The 27733-nt window shown below is 39.0% G+C and overlaps 1 protein-coding gene across 1 annotated transcript in view; it reads left to right on the forward strand.

The window, feature by feature from the left end:
* Positions 1-27733, forward strand: part of RIN3 (Ras and Rab interactor 3) — a 100861-nt gene that overhangs the window by 69586 nt on the left and 3542 nt on the right. The window contains exons 5-9 of the mRNA XM_063290252.1: positions 517-608; positions 7136-8599; positions 12676-12984; positions 19408-19539; positions 23677-23840. Coding sequence (XP_063146322.1) covers positions 517-608; positions 7136-8599; positions 12676-12984; positions 19408-19539; positions 23677-23840 — 2161 coding nt within the window. The remainder of the gene's footprint in view (positions 1-516; positions 609-7135; positions 8600-12675; positions 12985-19407; positions 19540-23676; positions 23841-27733) is intronic.

The following is a 27733-nucleotide window of genomic DNA, read 5'->3' on the forward strand; positions in this document are numbered from 1 at the left end:
AGTCTTGGCGCATGTTAAACAAGTCCCACAGCCACTCCATCAGCAAATGACCCTCGTATTTTCACATTTCTCCAGGCACAGCTTCTATACCAGCAGCTTATTCTTTTTCAGTGTTACAATCTTTTTTTTATCATTTTTTTTTCTTGCTTACTAACACTGATAGCATTTGTCTCAATTCCACTCTTCACTATGTTGTTATCATTCCCATACAAATCTCTAAAACACACAAGCAAATCAAAGCCTGGTTTTATCTCAAGCATGCCCACATTCTTCTGTGCTAACTAAAACCTCAAATCTAGAGACCGCCTTGCAACCAATGTACTATTGCTCACAATCCAGCAACTCAGCAACCCAGAGTTGTTTTGAGTCAGGCAGCATCAAAACAAATAAATAGGAAACCAACAAACTCAGAGATGCTGGTAATCTACTGACCCACACTCAGCATGCATTGTGTTCCTTTCTCATATTATCCCTCTCTCTTTCTTTTGCTTTGTTTTGTTTTTTTTTACTCTGTAGAGATCTGCTTCCGTTCACGCTAAGATTGCCACAAGCAATATTGGAAGCCAATAGTGCTACAGAACTAGAAACCATCTCTGGTTTGGGGATAGGTAAGTTGTGTTGAAAACATACAGCTACAAATACAGATCCCTTATGTTTGACTTTGTTATATGATGCCCTGCTTTCTGCAAGAGAAATACATTCCAGGCTGCCATGATCTGTTCCTTCTGCCCATTATGGAACTGCTTTAGGTACTTCCATGGTGCATTTTCCTTTACAGAAATGTGTGAAAGACTGTTGAGGACCAGCTTCTATTTGAAGGGATCCTCTTCTTTAACCGATCCAGCTCTGGTTTAAAAAGCCATTAAAGGGGAGAGCAGGAACTTTGAACGTTCCTACCAACTGTAAGTAATCAGACAGGGGACAGAGAAAGTAAGAAGAATTTAGTTCTGCTACTATTCTCAACTGCATTAATATGCTTTAATGCAAATCTGAGTTCTCTTTTGTTTTCTTTTCTGATAATGTTTAAGGAATACTTTAGCACGGGATTTCTCAACTTGGTAACTTTAAGATACATGGACTTCAACTCCCAGAATTCCCTAGGTAGCATGCTGGCTGAGGAATTCTGGGAGCTGAAGTCCACACATCTTAAAGTTGCCAAGGTTGAGAAGCACTGCTTTAGCACAACATTCTGTTTGTGTCTTTGCTTGTGCCTTACCTAAAGAAATTCTAAATTGTAGATATTAGGTATGTTTGTTGCTTCACTTTGTTCATTGTTTATTGGTGGATAGATGGCAGGACTGAAGGGCACTGGACTGTCTATCTGTAGTCAGAAACCTGTACCAACCTCCTCCGCACATTTATTGCTAGATATGGATCTGAAAAAATGGATCTTTCTGACTGACCTTACAACATTGCTAGTTACATAAAAAGAAAGAAACAACAGAGGTTTCTTTTTACAATTATACACATTAGGGGAAGTTATATAGAAAAGCTCCTTATGTGGGGGACAAAAATGGATTTTTAGACAGATTTTTTAAAAAATCAATTAAAAACAGATGAAGTAAGATACTCTGTGCAGAAGGAATAACATGGGCTGAATTTATCCTGATCCACCCTATTCAGTGCAGCCATCCCTCACAAGGTGCCTTGAAAATTTGAGAGGATTACAGTGTTCTCATGCCATGCTGTCTGGAAATGCTAGAAGCTGTAGTCCCAAACTGTGTGGATAGGAAAGGCTAATTTGGTGTTTTTGTATATTGAATTGGGCTCCGGACAACCAATGGCAGTTGCCCCAAGCATGGATATAATATGTCTATGCTGACTTCTCATTGTCACTAATTCGGGGTAGCTACCAAGTTGTTTTCAAAGGCAGCTTCACACAGAGGATATGTCAACTGGCTAATCACATTTTGACAAATTTAGACTCCTATAATTGAAGGAAAGAAATGGTTAGGAAGGATTTTTACTATTTGGAATATTGCTAGTGGGGCATAAGAAGAGATACAGTATTACTCAGACATGTCCTGAGTTGACTACATCCACATTAGAGTTCTACCCAAGGAGAAACATGTGTTGCTGTTCTACAACTTCTGTTGACACTAGCCAGCATGACCTTTGGTGAAAGATGCTGAGAGTAGCAGTTTAGCAAACATCTGGATGGCCTCATATTCCTTACCCCTGGAGTAGAGGGGCAGCCAACACCTTAAGATTGCTCCAGGGCCAACTCAGCTCTGTGTACAGACAGTCTGCTTTTCTTTAATTTTCACACAGATAACTCAGTGACATCATCCCCTACCTAAGGGAGGTCAGGGGAATGGTAGAAGAAAAACATGCAAACTTCTGTAAAAAATTCAAAATACAGGACTAGAAGGAATTCTAGAAGGAATTTAGTTCATCCAGCTCAATCCCAGTGTTCTAATATTGCTTTCATATGGAGAATGTATTCATTCCTGAGTATATACATTCTCATTTGCTTTAAGTAAAATCAGTGCAGTGCATTTGAGGAAAAGTTATGAATAAATTCCTGGGTTCAGATTTCATCTAAGCTGCAATTTCACTGGGTGTGCTGGTGCCTGCAGCCTTGGGGCTCATCAACTCATCTGAAATATGAGATTATAATACGTTCTGCCAGACGTAATTTTTCTCACAATAAAAAAGATGCTGAAGTGATTTAGATTATTGAATATTATGTACAATGATCTTGGAGTACTTGGAAATTCTTTTTCAATTACATAGTAAGTTTGCCTTGTACCAAGTCTATTAGCCACGCAAGCGTAATGTTGTTTAGAGTGATCAGCAGTGGCTTTCTAGTATTATAGGAACGAGTCCTCTTCAGCCCTATCTGGAAATACCAAGGACTAAACCTTGAGCTTCCTATGTGCAAAGCATGGGCTGTCTCATTAAGCTACAATTCTTACTAAACCTTCCTTTTAAAAAAGTCAAACTAAATAACAGAATAACTAAATTGTAGTCCATAATATTTCTTAGGAAAACCTAATCAACATAAAGAGGAGGTAATAGCAGGTAGGGTAGCCAGAGTTTCTTTCCTAAAAGGAAAGATTTCATAAATCTACAACACTTCCTTATTGTCAATTTCCACTTCCTCCGGAATCATGTATTTTTAAAGGAGGTGGAATTCCCCGTTTTGTACTGACACTTCCAAAGTATATACACATGGTCCTAGAGACAACTCCTATTACGAGCTCCTTCTGCAATGATTGTGTTTTCTATTGAAATTTCATTGCTAAATTGCTGATTTTTAGATCTCTTGCCTTGGGATGAGACTGACAGTACTTTTGTTTTTCAGTTTGGGTCTAGACTTTAACAAAAACTGTATTTGTGGGACCTGGTTTAAAATAACAAAATTAGCAAAAACGTGAAATAAAAAATACATATCAAAAAAGCACCCATAAAGAGTAAAAGATGCAACAAACTTTTGCTTGAATACATTTCTGAGAAGAACTGAAAACATTCCTAACACCAAATACTAGATATTTAGATTTTAGATTTATATTCCACTTTTCTTCAGGTCAAAGTGGAATATAGCACTCAATCCCCCATTTTTCCCCTACAAAAAATAGTTTTGTCTATGCAATAGTGATTGGGTGAAAATCAGCCAGTAGTTGGTTGATAATGGTTGATAATGGACTTGAACCTAAGTCTCCCCAGCCCTAGTCCAACCTCTTAACTTAGATCATGTTGGCCTTTGAACAGTCATCCTTACTTGCAGCAGACCTGCCTGAATTTCAGCAGTGATGTCATCTATAACTTTCATGTGTTCATTTCCTGCTGGAGATTATGAAATGGTTGAGGGTAAGGTATCAACAGGAACATAATGCAATCTTTCTCATTCAACTTAGATTCTGTTGAACATTCCTCCTTGATCTAAACTCAGAAAACAAGCTTAAAAAGTACTCTCACTTTTAATCTTAGCAGAAGATCTGAACAGAGCCTTATTCACAGTTAGGGATTCTTCTCCTTTGCAGGATTCATTGTCATTTATGCAGATAATAGGCAATTTTTTTTCAGGCAGGGCTGCACTTTCTATTTTGGGGCATTTATTGGTCTCTGAAGGCTATAAAGGTGAAGCAGTTATACTCCATAAAATAATGGCCCCTCCAAAAAGTAATGGTTAGTAATCTCTGTGTCATTTATGAATAGAAACCCATATTGCTAATATGTGATGCTTAGGTCCATAGTTTTATATAACTTATCATTGTAACTATACACGATGTTCTGAACGGTATCTTCTGCAAAATATTGTCCTGTCCATGTTCAGGTTGGAAGACATTATACCAGTTAACAGGTGTAATGTTGGATTGTGATGTAGGACTATAGAAGTTGGGGCAACATCTAATTTCCTGGCTTTACCTTCCAAGAATGTGAGTATTGCCTGTGTAACTGTGAGCATGCTCTCTCATCTAAGATAGGGAGGAATACAGTGGAGGTCAGACTCTTAGCAGATGTCTGGATGCTATGTTTTCTGATTCCCAGTTGTTGAGCAAAGCGACTTATTATTGTTATTACAGTATTCTTTCTAAATTAAGGAGTGGATTTTTCCATTAAAGAACTGTAAATTCACTTTTAGTTGTCAAAACAACCCCCTGCATTGAGCATAGGCGCAAAGACACCTCTATACCTCTATTTGGCACTAGAATTGTGTTAGTGGACCTTTAGATTCTGGTTTAAAACAAAATAGACTCTGGAGGTCTGAAATCTGTCATAGGCAGCATCACAAGAACCATTCTAATGCAGAAAGCATTTTGGATGCAGGAAATTCTTGTTCAAATGCTGTGTTCAATTAGAAAGCTCAGGTGTCTGCTTTTGGGTACATCACCAACTCCTATGAACTTCATGGACATAGTAAAGGTCTTGTGAATTGAAATAGGCTGCTCTGTACACGTAACAAAACTCTCTATAATTGTCTATACATGTAAAAAATGTTGATACATGTAATTCATGCAAAGTGATCTCTGTTAGGAGCACCTTTTTATTTCTAAAGAGCTGGTAGTATGTCTTTCAGTCCAAACTAAGCCATTAGCAACAAGCCATAATTTCTCTTCATCCTACTGCCCCCCCACCCCCACATTCAATATAGGGGTGGCAGCACTGGCATTCTTTAAAGCAAGCCCGTACAACATACGACCCACTGGCATTTTTTGAAAACGATAAATCCACCGATGCCAAATGTTGCCACCACCAGAAAGGATTTGCCACCCCCGCCCAAAAGACATGCTGCTGAGTGCCTCCAAGGCCTCCCAAATCCATGAGCTCCAGCACTGCTGCCATACCGCTGACCACCAGACAGCTGATCCACACACCAACTAATCCTCTGTGGCCCACAGATATTTTTAATTTATCAATGTGGCCCTTTCCCGCTATGAGTTGTGCAGGCTTGCTTGTGGTAAATATGAAGGAGACCCCAGCAGTGACTTAGGAAGCAAATCCAACATGGACAGAGTTGTCTCTGGTGTGTTTTGGGCCTGAAGTAGTTTATTAACTACCTCAGCTACTGAGCTGGTTGATTTTTTTGCCAGCCACAATAGAGCGATTTGGTTTTTAGCAGGGGTGATACAATGGCTTTCCTTTTTACCCATCATTTTAGGACATCCTTGTAAAAATCACTGCTAATGCAGGGCTGAAGAGGCTGATGGGGCTGGTCATTCAGAAAGTCTCTCCCTGCATCAATTATGTAACTCCTGCAAATATTCCAGTAATATCACAGTTCTACCATTACAATGAATAGGAGAAAAGCTGCTATGCAGGAGAACCTTGAATCTTGCTTTTCATGAGTACTTCATGCAGAATCTTTTGCATTTTTCAAAATATGATTTCTCTTGCTTGTTTCACTTTGTTTGAGAGAGCATAGAAACATTCTGTATACAAAGTCATGTACAGTTATTTTGGAAGCCTAGGGCTCTGTGTGCCAAACCTTGCCTAGCTTCAAAGAGCAACCATGGCTATTCTTAGCTCCATTAATGCACCTTCTTTGCCTCTTCTTATAGACCATCCTCATTTCAGATGTTGAATTTACAAGAGGTTATATGTACATTTATTAAACTGTTAATAAACCCAGCACTCCAGAATCAGCTAAACTATTGCTAAAAAGGAAGTATGGTCATCTGAATCCAAGTAGAGCTGTCTTTAGGTAATGGGTTCAAGAGCTCAAGAATGCACAGCTTTGCAATGCCATCATCAGATTTTAACATAAGTGTGCAAACTGTTGAAAGAGCTAATTTGATATTTCTTCTATTATATCCTATGAGTAAGAAGGTTTTTTAAAAGCATCTTAAGAAACGTCCTGCAACTTTGACCCATATCTTCCTGTATCAGATATACTTTGGATGTTGTATTTTCCAAATCATATTCTCAAAATGCATGGGTGGAAGCATCCAGAAAGTAGCCTCAAGTGCATTTCCAGAGGTCCAGGGATATGTGCTAGTATTTTAAAGGAAATAAAAGAAATATCTTTTTTTAGAATCATGGAGTTGAAAGGGAATTCAAGTCTTTTAGTCTTTGCTGGTGAAAAAAAAATTCTGTTAAGCCTTCCCTAATAAATGGCTACCCAACCATTTTTTAAACATGTATGGACTTCCAGGTAGAAATGGATCTAAGTTTGATCTGTCTCACTTTCATATGTCTTCAAGTAATATCTCTTGCATAATATTTCCATATTCATTTGCAGATTACCACTCTACCATTTAAAAAGGAAGTAGTTTATGCTTTGAGGTGATCTGATGGCATCCTTTGAAACAAAATTTCTGTTTTGCTTTTTTAAAACTGAGTAATAAGGTTCCAAATGGCTATGAAAGCACAGCTACCAACATGCTCACTGAAATTAAGGTAACAAGTGACTCTGGAAGCAATTGGTCTCATCCTGTCCAGGGAACCTGTATGGGGAAGAAGCTGACTATCCCTATGTCTTTAGGAAGGCCATTGACTTCCTTCCCTCATATAATGTCATTACACTGTTTACCTTAATTTATATTAATTTGATCAATTTGAGACACTGTGATATATTCATGTCCAGTTCAGTACAAAATAATTCCAATTCTTAAGCAACATTATGCAACTAGGTTTAAAACATGATTGATTTTTGTTGGCTATTATTGTGGTTATACGTATTTATCCACAGGTTTCTGGGGCTCCTCTTTACACCAGAGACAAGGACGAAGGCTTCCCCATTCTGTGAAAGATCCTGCTTACACCACAGCCCAGGCAAAAAAAGGAAAGAACCCTAGCAAGGGTTTTGCAAGCAGCACAAATAATTGTTCATGTGAAATTGAGCTGTCAATAGGAAGTGACAGGCTGTGGTTTGTAAATCCTATTTTTATAGAGGAGAGCAGCTATCCATTTCCCCCAGATGTTTCTTCTTCAGAGATCTTCAGGGAGAGTCCTTCTGGTGATAGAAACTTTGTGACAAAACCTCCAAAGAGGTCTCCCAGTCGACCCCCTCCTCCTCCTCCACCACCACCACCACTTCTATTGACTTTTCATGCTGTGAAACAAACCGAAACATCTTCTATGACCCCTTCCAAGGAGGATCAGTTTCAGAGTTTGGAGAAAACCAAAAAAGAGATGAAAACTGAAATTAGCAGAGACAAGGAAGATGGCAGACAAGAGCTCTTTTTTCCTCATAGCCTTCCATCTACAAATTCAAAGAAGATTCCTCCATCCATTCCACCAAGGCGATGTTCATCTGAGAGAACTTCAGGAAACACCTCCTTTGATAAAAGTCAGAAATGTTCACTGTCAGAAGAAACACAAGTAGAAAAACAGAACAGGAGGAATGAAGCTTTGGCTAACGATCACCAATGTGATGAGGCTCCAAATGTATTGGCGGAAGTGATGAAGTCCACCCCAAATGGCCAGAAAGTGAAACCTGATGGAGAGGACAAGAAGGAGCTTATAGAACAGCAGCAGAACCTATCAGGAAGACCCAAACAGCCTCCCATCCCACCCCCAAGAAAAAAGAGGTTCTTTAAACAGTCATCATCTACCAGCAATTATTCTTTGAAGGACAAGAACGCTGAAGAGTCAGAAGTATTTGTACAACAGGAAAACAAGCAAAGAGTAGAAAAAACTTGCTCCATTTTAAAAAGGGAATCAAAATCTGGCTTCAAGCTTGTCAGCATATCAGAATGTGAACATTCACATGACTCATTGCATTGCCCAGTGGGCAAAGCAGGGGCTCAATTGCCTGCCTCTGAGCCAGATTCTTATTCCACAAGTAGCACTGAAGATGAGTTTGAACTGATGACCAGTACTACTGTGAGGAAGACCCATTCTATGATTTTAGGCAGGGCCAGGCGTCGTCTGTCCATGGTCAGCCTAAGCAATGTCTTCACAGCATTTCTCTCTTCTGACCGAAAGCTGCAGAAGAAGATTGTGGAACTGGCCCAAGATAAAGACTCTTACTTTGGCAACTTGGTGCAGGACTATAAAGTATACAGTCTGGAGATGATGGCAAAGCAAATCTCCAGCACAGAAATGCTACAAGAGATCCGCTTAATGATGACACAACTGAAGAGTTACTTAATTCAAAGTACAGAGTTGAAATCTTTAATGGACCAGGCTGTTCACACAGATGAGAAGCTAGGTGAGTGTTCCCATTTCTAAGGGGCAGGGGGTGTTGTACAAGATCTTTCTAGAATAACAAATAAGAAAAGAAAATGAAAAGGGAACAAGAAAGTATTAGAACTAAGAGGTTATATTCCTTTACTTAGCAGCTACTGGCACAGTGGTGCAAATGCGTAAAGTGGGGGGGGGGTGATTGCCTTGGGGCCTGTAGGCACAAGTGACCCCAGCTGGGCTTTCAGTCTTTAAAAAAACAAAAACAAAAAATCAGGTCCCATAGAAGAACCCAGTATTTGCCTAAGGTGCTACAACGGGTGGGGACAAAATGACTGGCAGAAGTGAGCTACAAGCAAGAGTGGCATACAGCTTCACTGCATGCTGACTAGAGTAACAGACAGCAAAGAAATACAGTGGTTGTCATCTAGTGATCCTCCAGATTTTTACTGTCCAGATCTGACCCAACCTGTGATGGAGCTTTGCCCCCAACAGAGCACTTAAGAATCTGCTTCTGCTGTTTCTTCCCTTTTCAGAATGGTATTTTAGAAAATTGGATGGAGAAAAAAAATCACTTGCTCTGAGTTAAAGAATAATCTTTGATTTCTGAACCCCATTCCTGGCATCTCAGTGCTACAGTTGCAGCTGATGCCTGTCTTTCATTTTAAAACACCTTCAGGTATACACGCTCAACAAAAATAGTCATCAACGCAACAGGAAGAACATGGAGATCAAGTACAGTCAGGTATTGATCAAAGATGATTCCTTTTTCTGACTGCACTTTTTTCCATAGTCCTTTTCCTTTTTGCTTTTATTCCACACTGGGATGAACAATGATACAATGTTGTAAATTAACAATATGGGTGCAAACAAGGACAAGATGGATGATTAGGAGAAAGTAGACTTTCTGAAGAATTGGTTATTTCTTTTAACTTTGAACCTCAGTTTAGTTTTGTGTTGATATTCACAGGATTAGGGTGGAAAGGAAGCATGAAAAGTGCCTTTGGTTAAGTCTATAATTATTGAGTTATTTAGGTTTAAGGATATAATTTTATGCATGTGGTTCATTAATGACGTTATGGACTTCAACTTCCATCAATCCCATCAGTGTGCCCAGTGGCAAGGGATTGTGGGAGTGTATTCCAAAGCATTTTGAGAGCACCAGGAATACCTATTTTGACATGCACATTAATTTGGTACCAACGCTACTGAAGTAATTGGAATTACTTCTGAGTAAATCTTGGGACTCCGTAAATGATGTGATTTGGCATGTAAATTAGTATTTCTGAAAGGTTAATTTGTCTTAGACTCTAAATTACACATCGGTCTGATTAGTTCTGAGTGGAGAGGGGGAGTTTGTCTTAGAAGCCATCATTGCATTTGTATGGAAGTGTCTTTATAAAAGGGTGCATATTATATATGTCATTGTTTGCCCCACTGCTACAAGGAAGATCAAATACTTTGGCTGTAATCTGCAAGAGAGGTAGATCTATTTAAGCTCATGGGCTGACTTGGATTGTGGCCACTAGAGTTGAGAAGGACAGGTGTGATGCAACTTGCTGAACTTTTGCAAGAGTAACAATGTGCTTTTGCCCATTTATTGCAAACGTTGGGTAATAACTTAAGTAGAAAATGAGCAATAGAGTCCTGAACTGTATATTCGCAGAATCCAACACTCTACGTGGAGGGTTGCACTCAAGTGAGCTGAGCTGTGGAAGTCAAAACTACTAAAATATAAATTCTATATTATAAATTTGTTTAATAAACAAACAAGCAAATAAATTAAAGTCTCATATGGAAATGAAAGTTTTAAAGAGTTGCTCCATCACATATCCACTTCTGAAGGAACCATCTTTTTACACAGTCATGTTGTTGACATTTCCTCCTGATCAAGGACTGAGCTCCAAATCTTTTTCATAGAAAGCTTCCAATTCTTCACATTATGCCACTCCCTGGGAAATTACTTTTCTTCCAAGCATTCTGTGTTGAGGCTATCTTTGAGTTTACTTTCCCTAGACAAAATTTCACTTATAATTTCCCAAATCTACCCTTTACTCTCTTAAAGAATGTTAAGATCTTTTGGCGAAGTTAAAGAAGCCTTCTACATCATAGCCCATAGGCAAGTGAATTTAATTAATTCACCGGGTCTCCATTCAAATGCTGAGAAGTCTGGTTTCCTTTGAGTCTACTTCCTATTCTCGCTGCCTTAAATGTCAATGTTACGTTTTCTTCACTGTGTTTTGATCACTGTATTCAATGCTCAGTAACCAGGCACATGTGGAGAAACTAGATATTCTTTAAAAGGCACCTTCTTTGGGAGCTGTATTTCCTTAAATGAATTATCTATCCGGTAATCTCAAACACTGAGGACTACTTTGTATAGGGCTCCCTCCAAGAGTATGGCCTGGAGCAATTCTTTTCCCCATCCCCATAAAAAGACTCTGATTAGAATGAAAAGATATGTGTGAAGCTGCAGGAGAAATGGATGGGATTTTTATGCATTTATTAAACTTCTTATCTGGAGCCTGCTCAGATTAATAGTAGGGGAGTCAAACTGGAGCATCAGAATAGATTCGGTTTTGTTAAACTTAGCCTAATTTTTATTTATTTATCTATTTATTTATTTCTCAAATTTATACTACCGCCCATCTCCCCCCACAGAGGGACTCTGAGTGGTTTACAATAAATCAGTTAAAAATTAAAAACAGTAATCATAATAAAACATAATATAATACAATATAAAAATGAAGAAAAAACAACCAGATGGCTACAAACGATCGTAAATACAGGGGAGCACTATAAGGCGCCAGCCATCCCCAAGAATGACTACCCCCCTCCCCACCCCAAGCATGGTGGCAAAGCCAAGTCTTCAGGGACTTCCAGAAGGTCAAAAGGAACGGGGCTAGCCTGAAGTCCAGTAGCAGAATGTTCCAAAGGGCGAGTGCCACTGCAGAGAAGGCCCGCTTCCTGGACCCTGCCAATCGGAGTTCTTTAGCTGATGGGGTCTGCAACATACCCTCTCTGCATGACCAGGTGGGGCAGGCTGATGTGATGGGGATGAGACAGTCCCTCAGGTAACCTGGACCCATGCCATGTAGGTCTTTAAAGGTGATAACCATCACCTTGAATTGGACCTGGAAGCAAACTGGTACCCAATGCAGCTCGCACAGGAAGAGTGTTACATGTGCCAATCTTTGGGTGCCAAGAATTGCCTGCATGGCTGCATTCTGGACCAGCCGTAGCTTCTGGATACTCTTCAAGGGGAGCCCCATGTAGAGCGCATTGCAATAGTCTACATGGGAGATAACAAGGGCATGAGTGACTGTTCAAAGGGCCTTCCGATCCAGGAAAGGGCGTAACTGGCACACAACACCAAGTTGTGCAAAGGCCCTTCTGGCCACGACTGTCACCTGCTCTTTGAGCAGGAGTCGTGAGTCCAGAAGGACCCCAAAGTTACACACCAAGTCTGTCTGGGGCAGTGCAACCCCATCCAGAACTAAAGATGACAATTTCCCAGTTACAGAAGAGCTGTTAACCCACAGCTACTCCATCTTACCAGGGTTCAGCTGAAGCCTGTTGTTCCCCATCCAGACCCCCACAGCCCACAGGCACCAAGAGAAGGCAGTCACAGCATCACTTACTGATGATACCTCATCCCGTGGTGACAGATATTTAGCTTAATATTACCTAAACAGCAGGATTTTAAAATGTTTTTGAGGCTTAGACTAATCAAGTCCTGGAATTAAGAATGTCCAGCAGAAAAACATTGTTCTTCTGTGAGGAAACAGCCATATTTAAAAAACATGTTATATATGCTCACAAATGCTCTGTCGTAGCTTAAGTGCTGGTGAAATTTGACTGCAAAGTGGCTGATGGAATTTGTATAAATATGCAGAGGTGCCCAGAAAGATGGCAGAGAAAAGCAAAAATTACATCTTATTGTGAAAGTTAACTGAGGCCAGGTCAAGGCAGGTAAAACAACAGAGTCATTATCAGCTGTGTTGATGTAAATCTCTACTGGTTCCAAAGTCTGAATCTGCCAGTCCTATTATGTTGTTGCTTTCTCATTTATTCCTTTGACATGTTTTATTTTCCCCTTTTCAGAGGTAATAATAGAATCAGCTTTGCACAAATGTGTCTTGAAGCCTTTAAAAGAGCCCATTGATGCTTACCTACGGGAAATCCACAACAAAGATGGATCTTTCAAACTCCTAAAAGAAAATCAGCAACTCATACAAAATACAACTACAACCGACCTGGGAGTCACCACTAGTGTGCCTGAATCAGCATTACTGGAGAAAATACTGCATAAATTCACAACCATGAACAAGACTTATTCTCCAGAAAAGAAAATCAGCATTCTGCTGAAGTCCTGCAAACTCATTTATGATTCTATGACTCAGGGAAACCCAGGTACTACAAAACAGTCCTAAAAACTCCAGCCATTGCTTTTTAATATTAAAGGCTCTTGTGATAAAGTGACTATGATGGTTAGTGTAGATATGTATTGATTATTATGCTAGTTATAACAGAACCTTCAGAACTTTCTTCATGGACAACTAGAGCAATATAGAGCAATAGAGCTGAATATAATCTTTTATGAAGATTATAAAACAGTTGCAGGAACTGTAGCACTATTAGCAATAAAGGCCATGTAAAGTATTGTCTATAAGAAACACTTTTACCTAGATTGCACATTAGGCTAAGCATTGGGCAGCCCTTGAGCCAGTAGAATTAGTAACCCCCTATTTTAAGAAAATCAAATGGATGTTCCCAATAATCCAAAAGTGGTTCCTCCTTATTATAGTTAGACTAAGCTATTTTGGAATTTTTCTTCTACCATCACTAGAGGTAGAAATGTCTGCAGTAGCTTACCACTCACTTACATATAGTTAGGACTTTTACTAGTGGTGTTCCTCTGCACTGGCAGAGACTGTCAAGGAAGCATCATTCTAATCCCCTCTAACCATTAACATTGGGATACTAGAACTGGAGTCTAAACTATTTCCTAACTTACTGAACTTCTGGGGCTACCTTACTTTGTGAAACTTTTGTTGGAGGCAACCAACTTTCTACTTCCAATTTTGAAGCCTTTCAAAAATCTTGATTATTCTTGATTTGGATAATTTGCAGCAAATGCTAACTTTCAATGCTGGTAAATTGTCTACCAAAGGAAAAATAATTCAATATTATGTTATAGAAATGTCAAAGGTGGAATTAACACAACAGGAAGATGTAACTATTTGAACACTTTATATTGAAACAGAAGCAGACATTGGAATCCAAAGATGTGGAACCTTATAGGTCCCCATGGTTTGAAAATGAAAGAAGAAAATAACCTGACATGATAGTAATGCATTACTGATAATACAATTTTGATCTACCACTAATTCCCCCTGGTCCATTTAAAGACATTGAGAAGATGTGAGGCAGAATGTTCATTTGAATTCCCTCACAGCACACTTCTTTCTTCTCACTGCATCCCATTGCAATTTAATTTTTTTCCTGCACTGGTTTTTTGAAGGTAGAGTCCCAATAAATGGGAAGGTATGGGAAATTCAAAATAGTAAAATACCTCTTGAGATTATTTTAAGTAATTATTTTACAGCCTTGAATGAAAAGAATCAAACCATCTGATAATTTTAAATGCTGGATCATATTCTGGATTTTCTCCATGGCTGCTACTCTGTAAAAGGCTATGATTCCTATCGTTATCTAATAGTCCTTACTCCAAGTTGGTGCTCTTCAGATAGAGCTGGACAGCATGCTACATGGGAATTCTGGGGGTTATAGTCCCACTAAATCTGGAGGGTACCCACTTGTGGATACTGCCAGGTAAGAGTCTGTAACATTTTAGAATCACATTATAATCTTATACCTGCCTGGTTAGAAGTTAGAGCAGTGTTTTTCAAACTTGACAACTTTAAGATATGTGGACTTCAACTCCCAGAATTAGACCAGTCCTTCTCAGATACCTTCCAGATGTGTTGGGACTGCAACTCCTAGATTTAATTGTTGGTTTTTTAATTTCTGGTCACCATAATCAAAAGATTCTTGAGGTAAATTAATTACACTAAAGCATCCGTAATATAAAACAATAAAAATAGAAAACAGAAAATAACAGTTAAAATTACCATGTTGCACAGTACCTTGGAAAGTCAACCCAAACAACTGCAAAATGCAGTTGATAAATAGACTGTGACATTCATAATTTGAAAGCTGTCCTAAAATAACTTGGTTTTCAATTGTTCCTGAACAACTAATGGGGGAGGCAGGCTGATCAAATGCCAAGCAGAAGGATCTACCAGAGAGAAGACCCAGCAATAGAGAAACAGTACCTGCAAGTCTCCATTCCCTTTTACCTTAGGGAACTGGAGAACTACTAGCAGGTTTTCCCAGGACATACTGTATGTTTTGGGCAGGTTGCTACTGGGTGGAGAGGACAGTCCTAGAAAAGTCCACAGCCAGCAGGGACTCAGGTTTCAGTGCATCTGCAGGATAATAGATTGGGAATAGGCACACTAGGTGCACTGAAGTCAGCAGGATTCTTTATTTTTATAACACATACAGGCTGCCCCAGCCTATTATGACTCCGGGAGGCTTACAGAATGCAACAATAAAGATACAGAAGAATTGCAGCCTGAACCTGTAATCAGAATCTGAATTTCAATAGCGAGATGTTGCTGATTTTGCTGCACTGTGAGAGGCAAGATCCTTCCTTTTTAGAAAACTAATGTGGTTCCTTAATAGGATAATATTTGAATAGTTTGCTTAAATACATTTGTAAAATACTTAGAAATCAATGCATAGCTATCCACTCCATTAATTATTTGTCCAGTTCTGCCACAAAATCAAGGGAGATGCATGTTTACCCATAAGTGAAGAAAGAGTCTTCATTCCTTTATGGACATCTGGGAAGGGTTCCAGTTCCTCTGAGCTCTGCATTCAATTATTAAATACCTCTTTCCTTCAAGTCCTGCAGTCCAATCACAATTAATGGTTGACCCAGTAGAGTTCACCTAGGAGATTATAATAGCATGGGGGTTTACAGCACAGGAGGAGAACGTTTATTTTAAGCCTCTTAGATATATTTATGAAACAATGGTTCATTTCTTTGAACAAAAACAAAAAAGAAGACAAGCTGGATTTGAAATAAGGCACTTTCACCTTGAGCAAGCGAGGCTGTTTCCAATGTCATTGAAAGCAGTGTTTTTCAACCCTGGCAACTTTAAGACGTGTGGACTTCAACTCCCAGAATTCCTCAGCTAGCATGGCTGGCTGGGGAATTCTGGGAATAGAAGTCCACACATCTTAAAGTTGCCAAGGTTGAGAAACACTGCCTGAAAGATTTACTGCTGCTAATGAGCAATTTGGTCAGAGGTGGGAGACAGAGAATCCAGTCACGTGTCCACAGATTCTTCCCATTCCTTCCTTGCTTCCCAGAATGACAAATACTAGAGTATAATCTATCTCTTCCATAAGCTAGCATTGTTCAGTCTAGCACCCACCAGAAGAGGACCACTATTCCCAGTTCACAAGATGTGCCCACAAACAATACAATTAGAGCATAGCAAACGCTTCAATCATTCCCCCTTTGCCTGAACAAAGTGGCTGTCTAGAATGCCCAGAACACAGTCCTGCCAGTGTGTGCAAAGCACAATTCCTGTCAAACACACTTCAGGTTTCTTTTCCCAGGTAGAGCAGAACACATCTGAGGTTCTGATATGTGCAGAAAATTTAACATCCATGAACTGGCCTGAACCAGTTCAAGAGCATCCCTGATCTGGGCACACAAGTCTGGGAAAGATTGTTGTACAGCAGTGAAAACCTCTCTCTCTTCTAGACAACTTGTGGGCTCTTCCTTACTTCTAACCACATCATACCTTAGTAGCACTTTTTTTTCTAATGTGTTTTCTAATGACTTCATCTTGTCTGCAGCCCATGAGTGAGGCAGCTTTAAGTGATCCTTTGCTGCACTTGTGGTGAAGCAGCATTTCCTCCCTTATACTGACACGTCTGACCACAGCCTCAGAGTTTGTATAATGTTTTAGGCTTTGTAATCCATTATTTTGGAGGGAGGTCAAGTAACTGCTGTGACCTGAAACAGAGGCGGTATTCCACAGGGCAGAGATCATCAACAGGGAGAGCAAATTTCGTGCTGATAATAGTTCTTTGCTGACCCAAGGATGGCTGGATAGCACTTCAGCTCTGCAGTGGGGAAACACCCTGTGTATGCTTTGTGCTTAAAATATACAATAGCCCAGTAGTCTTGTGGCAATTTGAATTTTGTCCCAAGATAACACTTCCAAGGGACAGCAGAGGGGCATGGGAGGGAGATCAGTTGATGCTCTTTACTACTCCTTCATCCTGATTGGTAGGTCCATGAAGTGGAGCAGAGGTCTGTGATGAAGCAGAAGGCATTGCCCCATCCCATGTCTCCCAACCCCCTTCTTTGATCCACTGATCTGTCAGCTAAGCTATTTTGAGACAAGGGTGTAATGCTCTACTGGAAGAATAGACCAATGTTCAGAAACAGCCTGAGTGACAGGTCACCAATGTGGACATTCCACAGACTGGCGATCTGTCAGTAGGGCATCTTGAAAGGTGGCTAAAGCCTCCATCCCAGGGACCTACCCACAGTCGCCCAGGTCTGTCCCACTACATCTTAAGAGCAGCAACTGGAGGTGGCTTTTCCTGCCAGCAGGTGATGCTAGGTGAAGAGAAGTTGCAGCCAGGAAGGTGCACCAATTGTTGCCCTTAAATTATCCCATAATAAAACTGTAAGGACAGACCCATTTTCAAGCCTTATCACTGAGGCAGAATATAGTTCAGCCTTCTGGGCAATGTAAATTATGCCAGTATACATATCTGCTGACTCAAGGATGGGGGGGAATGCATGTTAACATGGCCATGAGGAAATGCCCAGTGGCTAATTGCAGCTTCCTTCTGGTGAAGTTCAGAATGATTTACAAGAGAAGAGCGGGGGTGGGGGAGTCTTAAAGAAAACTTACAATAAAATCAACAATGCTTCAAACTAACTTTAGTTACCTCTAAAAGTTTGTTTAAGTTCATTTAAAAAATCAGAAAAGGAAAATAAACAACAGGTCAATTTAAAGGTAGTCATATTCCTCTTTCATTATTGCTCTTTGGCAGCTGGTATTTAAGTCACGGCTTAGATTCTGGAAGCAAAACTACTGTCACTGAAACTAGTGACCATTGATAGTCCTTTCCCCAATGAGTTTATCTAGTTCTTCCCAAATAATCAAAACCAGTAGCATCATTGCATAAGATAGCAAATTGCATCATTCAGTTCTACTTTAGGTCACAGTTCCAAATGTCTTTGTATCTGGCTTTAGTGGATGAACCCAGGTACTAATATTGTGGAAATTGTGGGTGGGTGGGAAGTGTCTTTGACTCTGTTATGTCCCTCCTGTCTTTATCGTATTAAATGCTGCCCTGTCATTCTGTTGGCTCTCCAAGAAGGCTTCCTCTGTAATCACAGAACATGGTCATATTGTGCAAAGAAAACTTTCCCAAAGTTTATTGGAATAATGAAGCCTTTCTCCTCTTTAGCGATCATATTCTATGTTTTTGCAAAACAAGGTGATTGAATATTATGAAGTTCTATTAATAACACAAGGTGCGATTTATAAAGGAAGCCTTAATGTTTGTAAGCTCTGCCACCTAACCAAGGGGTTTTCCTTTTTAGCATATATTCGCATGATTTTTTGAGTTTTGCATAAAAGAATATTTAAGACTGCATTTGACTATACAGTAAGCCTCAGGTTGAAAAGCAATTTATGCTGAGTTTTTCTGACATATAGGGAAATATTTGTAAGAAACCAATGGCCGTTCTCTAAAATCCACTCAAACATGCTTAAGCCTATTGATTACAGTGGGCTTAAAGCACGATTTAATCTTAATTTTGGACTGTGATTGGTGGGAACATCTGAGAAACAGAAGATTATCTCATAGCAAGTCACTTCAATATTGGTATACTTTTAGAACTCAGTTTGACTATCATATGTTGTCTAAACTGCTGCATTATAAGCATTTACAATTATCAGATCTCTTCCATAATTAGATGTTCACTTTTTCTTCTGTTAAAATAGCTCTTTCCATAATTTCATGGTATACCAGCTGGTCAGAATTCTATTCCTTTCCCCATACAAAGACTCCTTTCCCCACATTATGCATGTCTGTAACACTAGACTCTATTATGTCCCCACTGTTCCAGCCACACTGACACTCTGCAAACATGTATTTTTATAACACAAAACACTGAGTATTGTTCATTCAGATAGCATACAGTCATTTGCTGCCATGAAATGAGGTAGTGGCTACCAGCTTAGCTTTAAAAGGGAAGAGTAGATTCATGGAAGTATAGAGTCAAAATGCTACCTTTAATATTAGGGGTGGCACACTAGTCATTAGGGAGAAGGAGAGGATGTCCTGTTTATGGGCACCTCAGAGCATCTGGATGGCAGTTATGGAAACAGTTTTTGGTCTCATCAGACTGTGTTGTTCTTAGGTTCATAACTCGGACAACTTCCCCAAACTTGGCTTTTTAGAGTAATGAAATCAGTGGGAGAACTTTGGAAATCTGGACTGCAGCCTATTCAGTTTGTATATTTATATCATCACCAGCCTTTCTTCTCATTTGTGTTTTGACAATTATAAGAACCAAATGCTCTACAATGATTTGGATAAGGACTGGCTAACTCATGGACTGGTTATTTGGATTGCACAACTAAGTTGTACATCCTTAAGCAAAAGCAACTGTTCTCTTCTGCATGGAAATTTTGAATGATTAAATCAATTCTGTTCACCTTTTAGGGAAGCCTCATGGAGCAGATGACTTCCTCCCAGTGCTCATGTATGTTCTGGCCCACAGTGACCTGACAGATATGTTTCTCAATGTAGAGTATATGATGGAGCTTATGGACCCTGCTCTGCAGCTGGGTGAAGGTATGGAAGACTTCCAGTATGTTGATGCAATGTAGGAGTAGCCAGTTTGCAGTTCACATGCGGCTTCCCCAGTCCCTTTCTTGTACTCTCCAGATCTCACCAAGATTGCATGTTTGGTGGAAAATGCAAACATCTGGCAGATTTCCAGGGTTGTTTTTTTTAAACAAAAGGCAAGATTCATGCACAAAGGTTCAGATAAGCTTAACCCACATTAACCTCCCTACCCCTTAAAAGAAAAAAAAAAATTACAATGCCATATTTCTAGGTGATGTCACTAAAAAAGCACTATCCTTTACCGTCTTCAAAGACAGAATGAAAAACATATGGCCCCTAGCAGCCTCTGGTGCTCTTGCTGTGGTGGTGGGAGAATATATTGATGAGAGTAAAATGGAACACTCCTAATAAACTATTTTTATCTTGGCCAATCTTCACAAGCTAAGTAGGATCAGTCCTGTTCAGTTTTACATAGGGAGACCACCAAGGAACTGCAGTAATGTAGGCTAAACTGGGAAGAAGAAGAGAAGGGCAAACTACTTCGATACCATTGCCAAGAAAACTATATGGATGTGTCCATGATGTCACTGGGAATCATGCACAACTTAAAGGAAGCTATTTTATTCTTATTGAACATCCATTCAAGGCTGCATGTCTCATTTGTGGGACAGTTGATTCTTCCTGGATATGTCCTTCTTCAAGAGGGCTGCTGGAATATAATACCAGGCATCACATTCTCTAGCAAGACTGAAGCCATATGTAGCATGACACCAGGAAAATGGCTCTAGCCACAACAAGTAGGCCTAACCAATAAAGTGGGCTAAGTTCACAGGACAAACAATGCCTTTAGATAGCAGGAGAAGCAGTGGACTTGGGCTGTGCAACAGTTTAATTAGGGAGTCTTAGTTTGGGGCTATGAAGCAAAGGCCACTTCATATAATGAGCTGAGCTGAGTGGTTGAAAAACTGGGCTGCAATCAGGAAGTATCCAGTTCAGATCTCAAATCTTCCATAAACTTAACTGTATGAAACTTAGACAAGCTGAGCCTCATTCTGTCAATTAGATAATGTGGGTGAAACACACCTAAACGTGTTATATAAATTGTGATTATAATAGTTATTCATTGGATTATACCCGCTTTCCACCACAGAAGAATGGTGGAAGAATTTGGATAGAATAAAATATAGTACAGGAAGATTAAAAATATAATTTTAAAAATAATAATATAATACAAACATTTAACTTTAAAAAATTAATTAATTAAAATATATTCCTTATTTTTAGGTATGCATGTGTATTAGGGCTGTAGAGTATTTCAGATTTGATCTGGAGAGCACCTTAAAGCAGATGACCACTAGATGGCAGCAAAAGGCTTGAATTCTCTGTACTGTATCTTTTTGCTTCCATTTAATGGTTGTTTGGATTTTTACACCCCTTTTTGGAGTACAGCATTATGAGTGGGAGGTATCTGGGGTCATGTATGTTTCCCTGAAGTAAAGGTGCATTAGTCTTGCCTTTGAGGATGAGGGGAGTGAAATGAAAATAAAAGTAATAAATAGTGGCATAAAGGTAACCATAATTCTAGTTATTACAATAGATATTTGGACTAGGTGACTTGTGAAGCCCTTTCCAGTTCTGAAGGTCATTGATTCTTTGTGTTCTGAGATGTATGAAATGGATTTCCATGTAATGCAGAGTCATTCCATCCAGATTTGGCTTGACTCAGACTGGATAGATTGCATCAAGCCTTTTTATATTACAGCAGGAACATCAGAGCAGTGATGAAGGCAGTCATACTAATTAGCTTGCTCTCATCCACCCTGGTTGCAGTGCCAAATGCTGGCTTTTTGTATGTTTGTTTATTTGTTTTTCCACCATTGTCTTTCAAAATCTGTTTTTCCCCAAGAATATTCAACTTCTTTGTATCTTTGAAAACTAAGGGTTCTAATAGTGCTTTATTGGGCCTCCCTGATCTGGGCTGCAGAAATATGGGTGATAACTAGATAGCAGCAAAGAGAGAGAATTTTTTTGTATATCTTTGCTGCTATCTCCTGGTGATTTGTTAGCACAAGTTTTTTTATGAAACTGATAAGAAGTTTCTGCCAATGATTTTGGCACCTACTCATGTGCCCCAGAAATCCCTGTAGGGGCATTGGCACAAAGAAACAGGCTCCTTCCCCTTGGCAATGTTTTTGCCTAGGTAATACTTAGTCATGCCCCAAAGGGAGTTTGTGCATTTGAAAAGGGAATGAAAGATCCCCCTGAATAAGAAGTAGAGAAAACAAGTCATAGGGCACTTTAAAAATTAAAGTAGTGTGGATTTATCAGACCAGAGACCTTTGTATCGAAGAGAACTCCTAGCACATCAATGCTGCTCCTTTCTCTTCAGGAAGAAATCCCACTGACTTTAGAGAAGCTTATTTCCTTGTATTTCCTTGTACAGGATTAATGTGTAAACCTGTTAGTCTCTAATATTCCATTCAGGGTGTTGTTTTCACTGTCAAAAACAAGTACAGCTTCTTTTTGGGGAATACTAAGTGGGTCTCCCAATAGCTCAGCTGTTATATTCCAAAAACAGATCTTTCTTCTGAAAATACTGTTCACAACAACAACAAAAATCTGCCAAACTGCCAGAAATACAGAGATGTCTGATGTTTTCCCCTTTCAGTAGTTTAGTCAGGGCTGCTATACCTGGGCAGTTACATTCCAGATAGCCACAGGGTGTGGATTTGGGAGGCACAGTTCAGTTGCAGGAGTGGTTAAGAGGTTAGTCTGGGATTGTGAAAGCCCACGTTCAAGTCCCTATCAATCTAAGTGACTCCAAGCTGGTCACTCTCTCTTAGTCCAACATACCTCACAGGGTTGTTTGTATGAGTAAAATTAGGAGAGACCCACATGGAAGATGCCTTATGTTCTCAAACAAAAGGTGTGATGTAAATGCAGTATTAAAAGAGGAGGATGAAGAGGAGGAGGAAATAAGGAAGAACTGGTAGACACTGAAATATTCTTATACAGCTTCCTTTTTGGGCCTCCCTTTTTGGATGTAATCTTATGCTTTTGTTATTAGATGGAAGGAGTTTTTTTCAGTTATTTAGCTGTGATATTTTGCATATTTATAATATTTTGATTTGTTTGTCTTGATTTATCAGTGCTCCGTGGAGTTTTTGTTGATGGGTGGCCATATAAGCATATTGCATCAATGAACAAAGATATGTTGCATATACATATATCAGTTATTTTTGCAGGCTGGAGAGTTGTTTTCATGTCTCTGTGCAAGAGGACATGTAATTTAATACATAGGTGGTGCAATACTGAGAGTTGGGCAAGGCCAAAAATACTCCTTTACTTCCCCATCTGCAGCAATGCAAAAAAGCTAGGGCAGTGCTTCCAATGAACTGATGGAGGTGCACAAACTCAATTTAAAAAAGAAGAAGAGGGAAATGCTCAAAGAAAGAGGAAGTAGTTGGGATGGAGACTTTTTCAAAATATTTACCAAATATTATGGAAATATTTGCATCTCTTGAATTAGATGAAATCATTTGGAAGGAGAAAATAGAGTGCTAGTTAGGAAAGACACACAGGAGGGAATGCAGCTCCTTGTGCTATTTGAAATGGCAAATGCAACAAGGAGTTTAATGTCTCCTGCAATTGTGTCTGTAACTTGTCCTGCAATTGTGCCTTGTAACTTGTTTGTAAGGACAAACAAAACAAAATATTACAAATATGCAAAATATCAGAAATAACAAATAGAAAAAAGCCTCCTTCTAATAAAGACGGTATAAGATTACTTGCCCAAAGGAATTGATAGAAGAATATTGCAGTGCCTATCACTTGTTTCTCCTCTATGCTGTCTGTTGCAAGAGTGCCATCTGTTGTCCAGTTCCATTAGATTTTCACTTTCTCAAACCCGGTGAATTGGATGGAAGCCAAGCCTGAGTATCTCTCTATCTCAACCAGAATAATTTCATTTCCTTCAGACATTCATGCTATATTTTCACTAACCATCCATATTTTAATTAACCAGTAGCCATCTGGCAGTTTTAAAGTAAGCCATAAGGAGAGAAGGGATGAAATGTTCTGTGAAGCTGCATGAAGTGCAACAGAATAAAAATTGCTTGGTTTATGCTTCTTCATTTTCCATAGGTTCTTATTATTTAATCACTACTTACGGGGCAGTAGAGCTTATCAAAAGCTACGATAAGATCACAGTCACCCGACAGCTAAGCACTGAAGTTCAAGATTCCATCCACCGCTGGGAGAGACGGAGAACACTTAACAAAGCCCGGGCATCTCGATCGTCCGTTCAGGTCAGGAGATCATGGAGCACCCTTTTTCATTTTATGCACTGATCATCTCGGTTTGCTTTAAACGAGTCACATATCTCTCTTGAGCAAAATTTCCGGCAGAGTTGAAAAGCAGAGTTCGGTAGCGCTCTTTAACCAATTTTGTAAGGGATAAGCTTTGGAAAACAAATAAACAAGACTCAAATTAAGTACCTAGATAACATATAATGAATGACAGGATTTTTACTATAACTATTTTTTAAAGCCTGGGAGAATAAAAACATTTCTGTTTTGGGCTGGATGGATAAGAATGAGTCATCAGTAGGGGGCAATCACCAGGAAGATTCTTTTTCTGATAACCATGCTATATTAAGCTAAATTTGCTGATAAGTGCAGAATCATCTGTGATAGTTACTTTTGTTATACTTCTTGCTCATTCTCCTTTCCACAGGCCTTTTATCTTCAAAGTAGAAGATTTAACCTCCTAAACCCTATTCAGGTGCTTGTACTTACAGAGACTTTCATGAAATCTAGAATTCTGTATTAGAGTTCTGGAATATATGAAGGTATATTCTTCAGTGGATAGCCAAAGTTGGCTCCCATTCACACATCTGATTTACCCCATTCCAAAATGCCTGAATTCTTTGTTTAGATTTACTCCAAATCTAAGAATCCCTCTTCCTTCAGTTTCAGCCACAAGACCTTAACTGTTTTAACTGAGAAATTTCAACTGCTTAGAGCTGTACTATAGCACATCTGGGGGAAGGATTAGGAGGACATGGAACAATTCTTCCCTTCCATCCATTTCAGAACACAGTTCAGTGAGATGGCAGGAACACTTTGGAAAGAAATATGAACGGCCAAGAATTTATTGTTGCCAAGAAAACTGCAAGTACATGGCTGTAACATTTAGATGAGTTTGGGTGTCATATAATGAGACTCCAGTTGGAAGACATACTGTACTCTAGTTGTTGGGGAAGAGCATCAAATGTCTAAGAGTAGATCTACAGTTGATGACTTCCCATAGAAAAAGGACTCTGGTCAGAATGCTGAAAATGTAAATAACTGTCACCTTGCACAGAGCTTTCCATTAAGCCATGGAAAGGGCTGGAGAAAAAGGTGCCAAATTGAACCTGTCAGAAGGCAACCAACTGTTTGACGTGACTTCATATTTGTGTGCAGGTATAATAAAGATATTTTATTAGACATGCCAAGCAGTCTCAGACAAATTATAGTCAGCCAGGCGGAACCTCCATATTAAAACATATGGAAGAATGGAGTGGTAACCATACTCAAAAAGGACATTGCTAAGTACCTACATGATTGTAACTTAATTAGCGTTATGATCATTTTTACCAAATGAGTGCATATACAGTAAACATCTATGCTATAGAAGTATGTGAACCTGATACAGTTGCAATGCAAGAAGATAATTAAAGAATTCTATGGCAAATTGCAGGAAGTACTAGGTGCAATATCAAGAAAGGACATAGTCTTACTAACAGATAGAAGAAATGGAGGAACCTGGAAGTACAGGAATATTCAGATTTGGATAAAAATAATAATGAGTCATTTTTATAAAAAGAGTTAGGCAATGGAGTTCTGGGAAAAGAATTCTTTGTTTATTGCCACATCCACTTCAGGTCAGATATTAAACATCAATACCTGCAGAGGGACAACATTGGAATCAAAAACACAGCATAATAGGAAGCAGAAGATGGAGAAATGCAATCTAGTCAGCCAGGTGAGATGCAGATTATAGAACAATTAAATACATGGATTAAACTTAAAGCATTAAGGAGAGTATGTGCAGTAACGAGATATGACTTGGAGAACATACAGGTCGAATATAAGAGCAGTGTGAGGAACAGATTCAGTACATTTAACTTATGCACAAGAGAACCTAAGGCAAGAAACATTGTGAAACTGGAAACAGAAAAAATATTCCCAAAATTTTTGAGGAAAAAATGTAAATTGCTTTCAGAACAAGCTATTATAGTCAAAGAAAGACAGAAGACAAACATTTGGGCAGCAATGACAGCATGCCAGCTTCCAACATCAAGCACAACAGGAAGAGAGAATCTCGGTCAACAAACAGAGAACAATAAGAAGAAAAAGAAAATAATAGATCTTTCTAATATTAGAAAAATCACAGTAAAATTTACAACTAAGGTAGTAATATTCAAGAAGAATCATAGAAGAATCTGCTAGTAGCAGATGAAGATAAAAGAAGCAGGAATAACAATGAAGAAAACTCTTTATAAATGATAGCAACATTTATGTAGACAGAAGGTATGCAGGAACTGACTACTAGAAAATGAGATAGAAGAGAAAGTTGATAAGCACCAGGCACATGTTGAATATCTACTGAACTGTTTAATGCTGCAGAAGAGGCAGTTCATATGCTAACAATTCTGTGTCAACAAATACAGAGCAAATCATGTGGCTCAAGGTCTTGGAAATACATCTATACTAAAAAAGGGAGGTACAAGAGAATATTCAAATCACCAAACTGCTGCACTAATTTCTCATTCAAGCCAAGTTTTGCTTGAGATTGTACAAAGAAGAGTACCATACATGGGGACACAAATGTCTAAGAGAAGGTTTGAGAAAGGCAGCAGGATATGAGATTAGACAACTAAAATAAGTTGGTTAATGAAAAGAACCATAGAATATAGGAAGAAAGGAGGTTTACCTTGTAATAACAGTAAGACTTGAAATGGGAGAAGCAGAGTGGTTCATAATAGATAACGCAGAAAGACAGGAATGCACATTGTTCCTCTATCTGTTTATCTTATATAGTGAATATATTGTTAGAATGTCAGGATTAAAAGAGATGACAGCTTGAAACCAGAGACTAACAAAATCTGAGCTATGTAGGCAATACCACGTTGTTAACCAAAAGTAATAAAGACTTAAAAGAGCTCATTATGAAAATAAAAATGAACAGTGAAAAATCTAGGTTAATGTTGAATTTTAAGAAGACAGAAAATTATCAACTGACTGGATATCAGAACAAACTGTGGAAATTGCCAAGAAGAGAAGAGAAGCCAAAGCCAAGAAAGACAAAAATCTCAGGAAGGAACTTCACAGTTACAGAGAGTGTTAGAAGAAACAAGAAGCAGTATTACAAAAACATCTGTAAAGACATCAAAGATCAAAACAGACATAGAAAAACAAGTAAAATCTTTCAAAAGATCTCTGAATTCAGAAGGTTCCAACCCTTGAATTGGTATGCTAAAGGATGCCAATGGGCAGATAGTAATCGATTCAAAGGAGATCAAAGGAAGATGAAAGGAGTAGGCTGAAACACTATATAGTAGAGATGTCAACATCCAAGATACCTTAGAAGATATTCCTTACTTACAAGAACTTCTAGTACTAGTGATGAAGCTAGATCAGCACTCCGGTCATTACCGAATCAGAAGACTACAGGAACTTTCGGGGGAGATGGGTGGTAGCAAAATTTGAATAATAAATAAATAAATAAACTGATGGAATGCCAACTGAAATATGGCAAGCAACAAAAGAAGAATCAGTAGAGGTTCTAACCAAGCTATGCCAACAAATCTGGAGAACGACACAGTGGCCAACAAATTGGAAGAGGTCAATCTACATTCCAATACAAAAAAAGGAGACTTAGAGTGTGCAAACTATGGTACAATATCCTTAATTTCACATACTAGCAAAATAATACTTAGGATCATCCAATACAGATTAGAGCCCTACATGGAAAAAGAGATGCCAGATATTCAGCTAGCTTTAGAAAAGGCCAAGGAATGTGAGACACTATTGCTGATGCATGCTGGATAATTGAAAAAGCCAAAGAATACCAAAAAGAAGTCACTAGATGCTTCATTGATTGTAGAAAGGCCTTTGATTGTGTTGAACATGTCAAACTGTGAAAAATGCTCAGA

The sequence above is a fragment of the Candoia aspera genome, chromosome 1, assembly GCF_035149785.1.
Source record: "Candoia aspera isolate rCanAsp1 chromosome 1, rCanAsp1.hap2, whole genome shotgun sequence".
Classification (NCBI taxonomy): Eukaryota; Metazoa; Chordata; class Lepidosauria; order Squamata; family Boidae; genus Candoia; species Candoia aspera.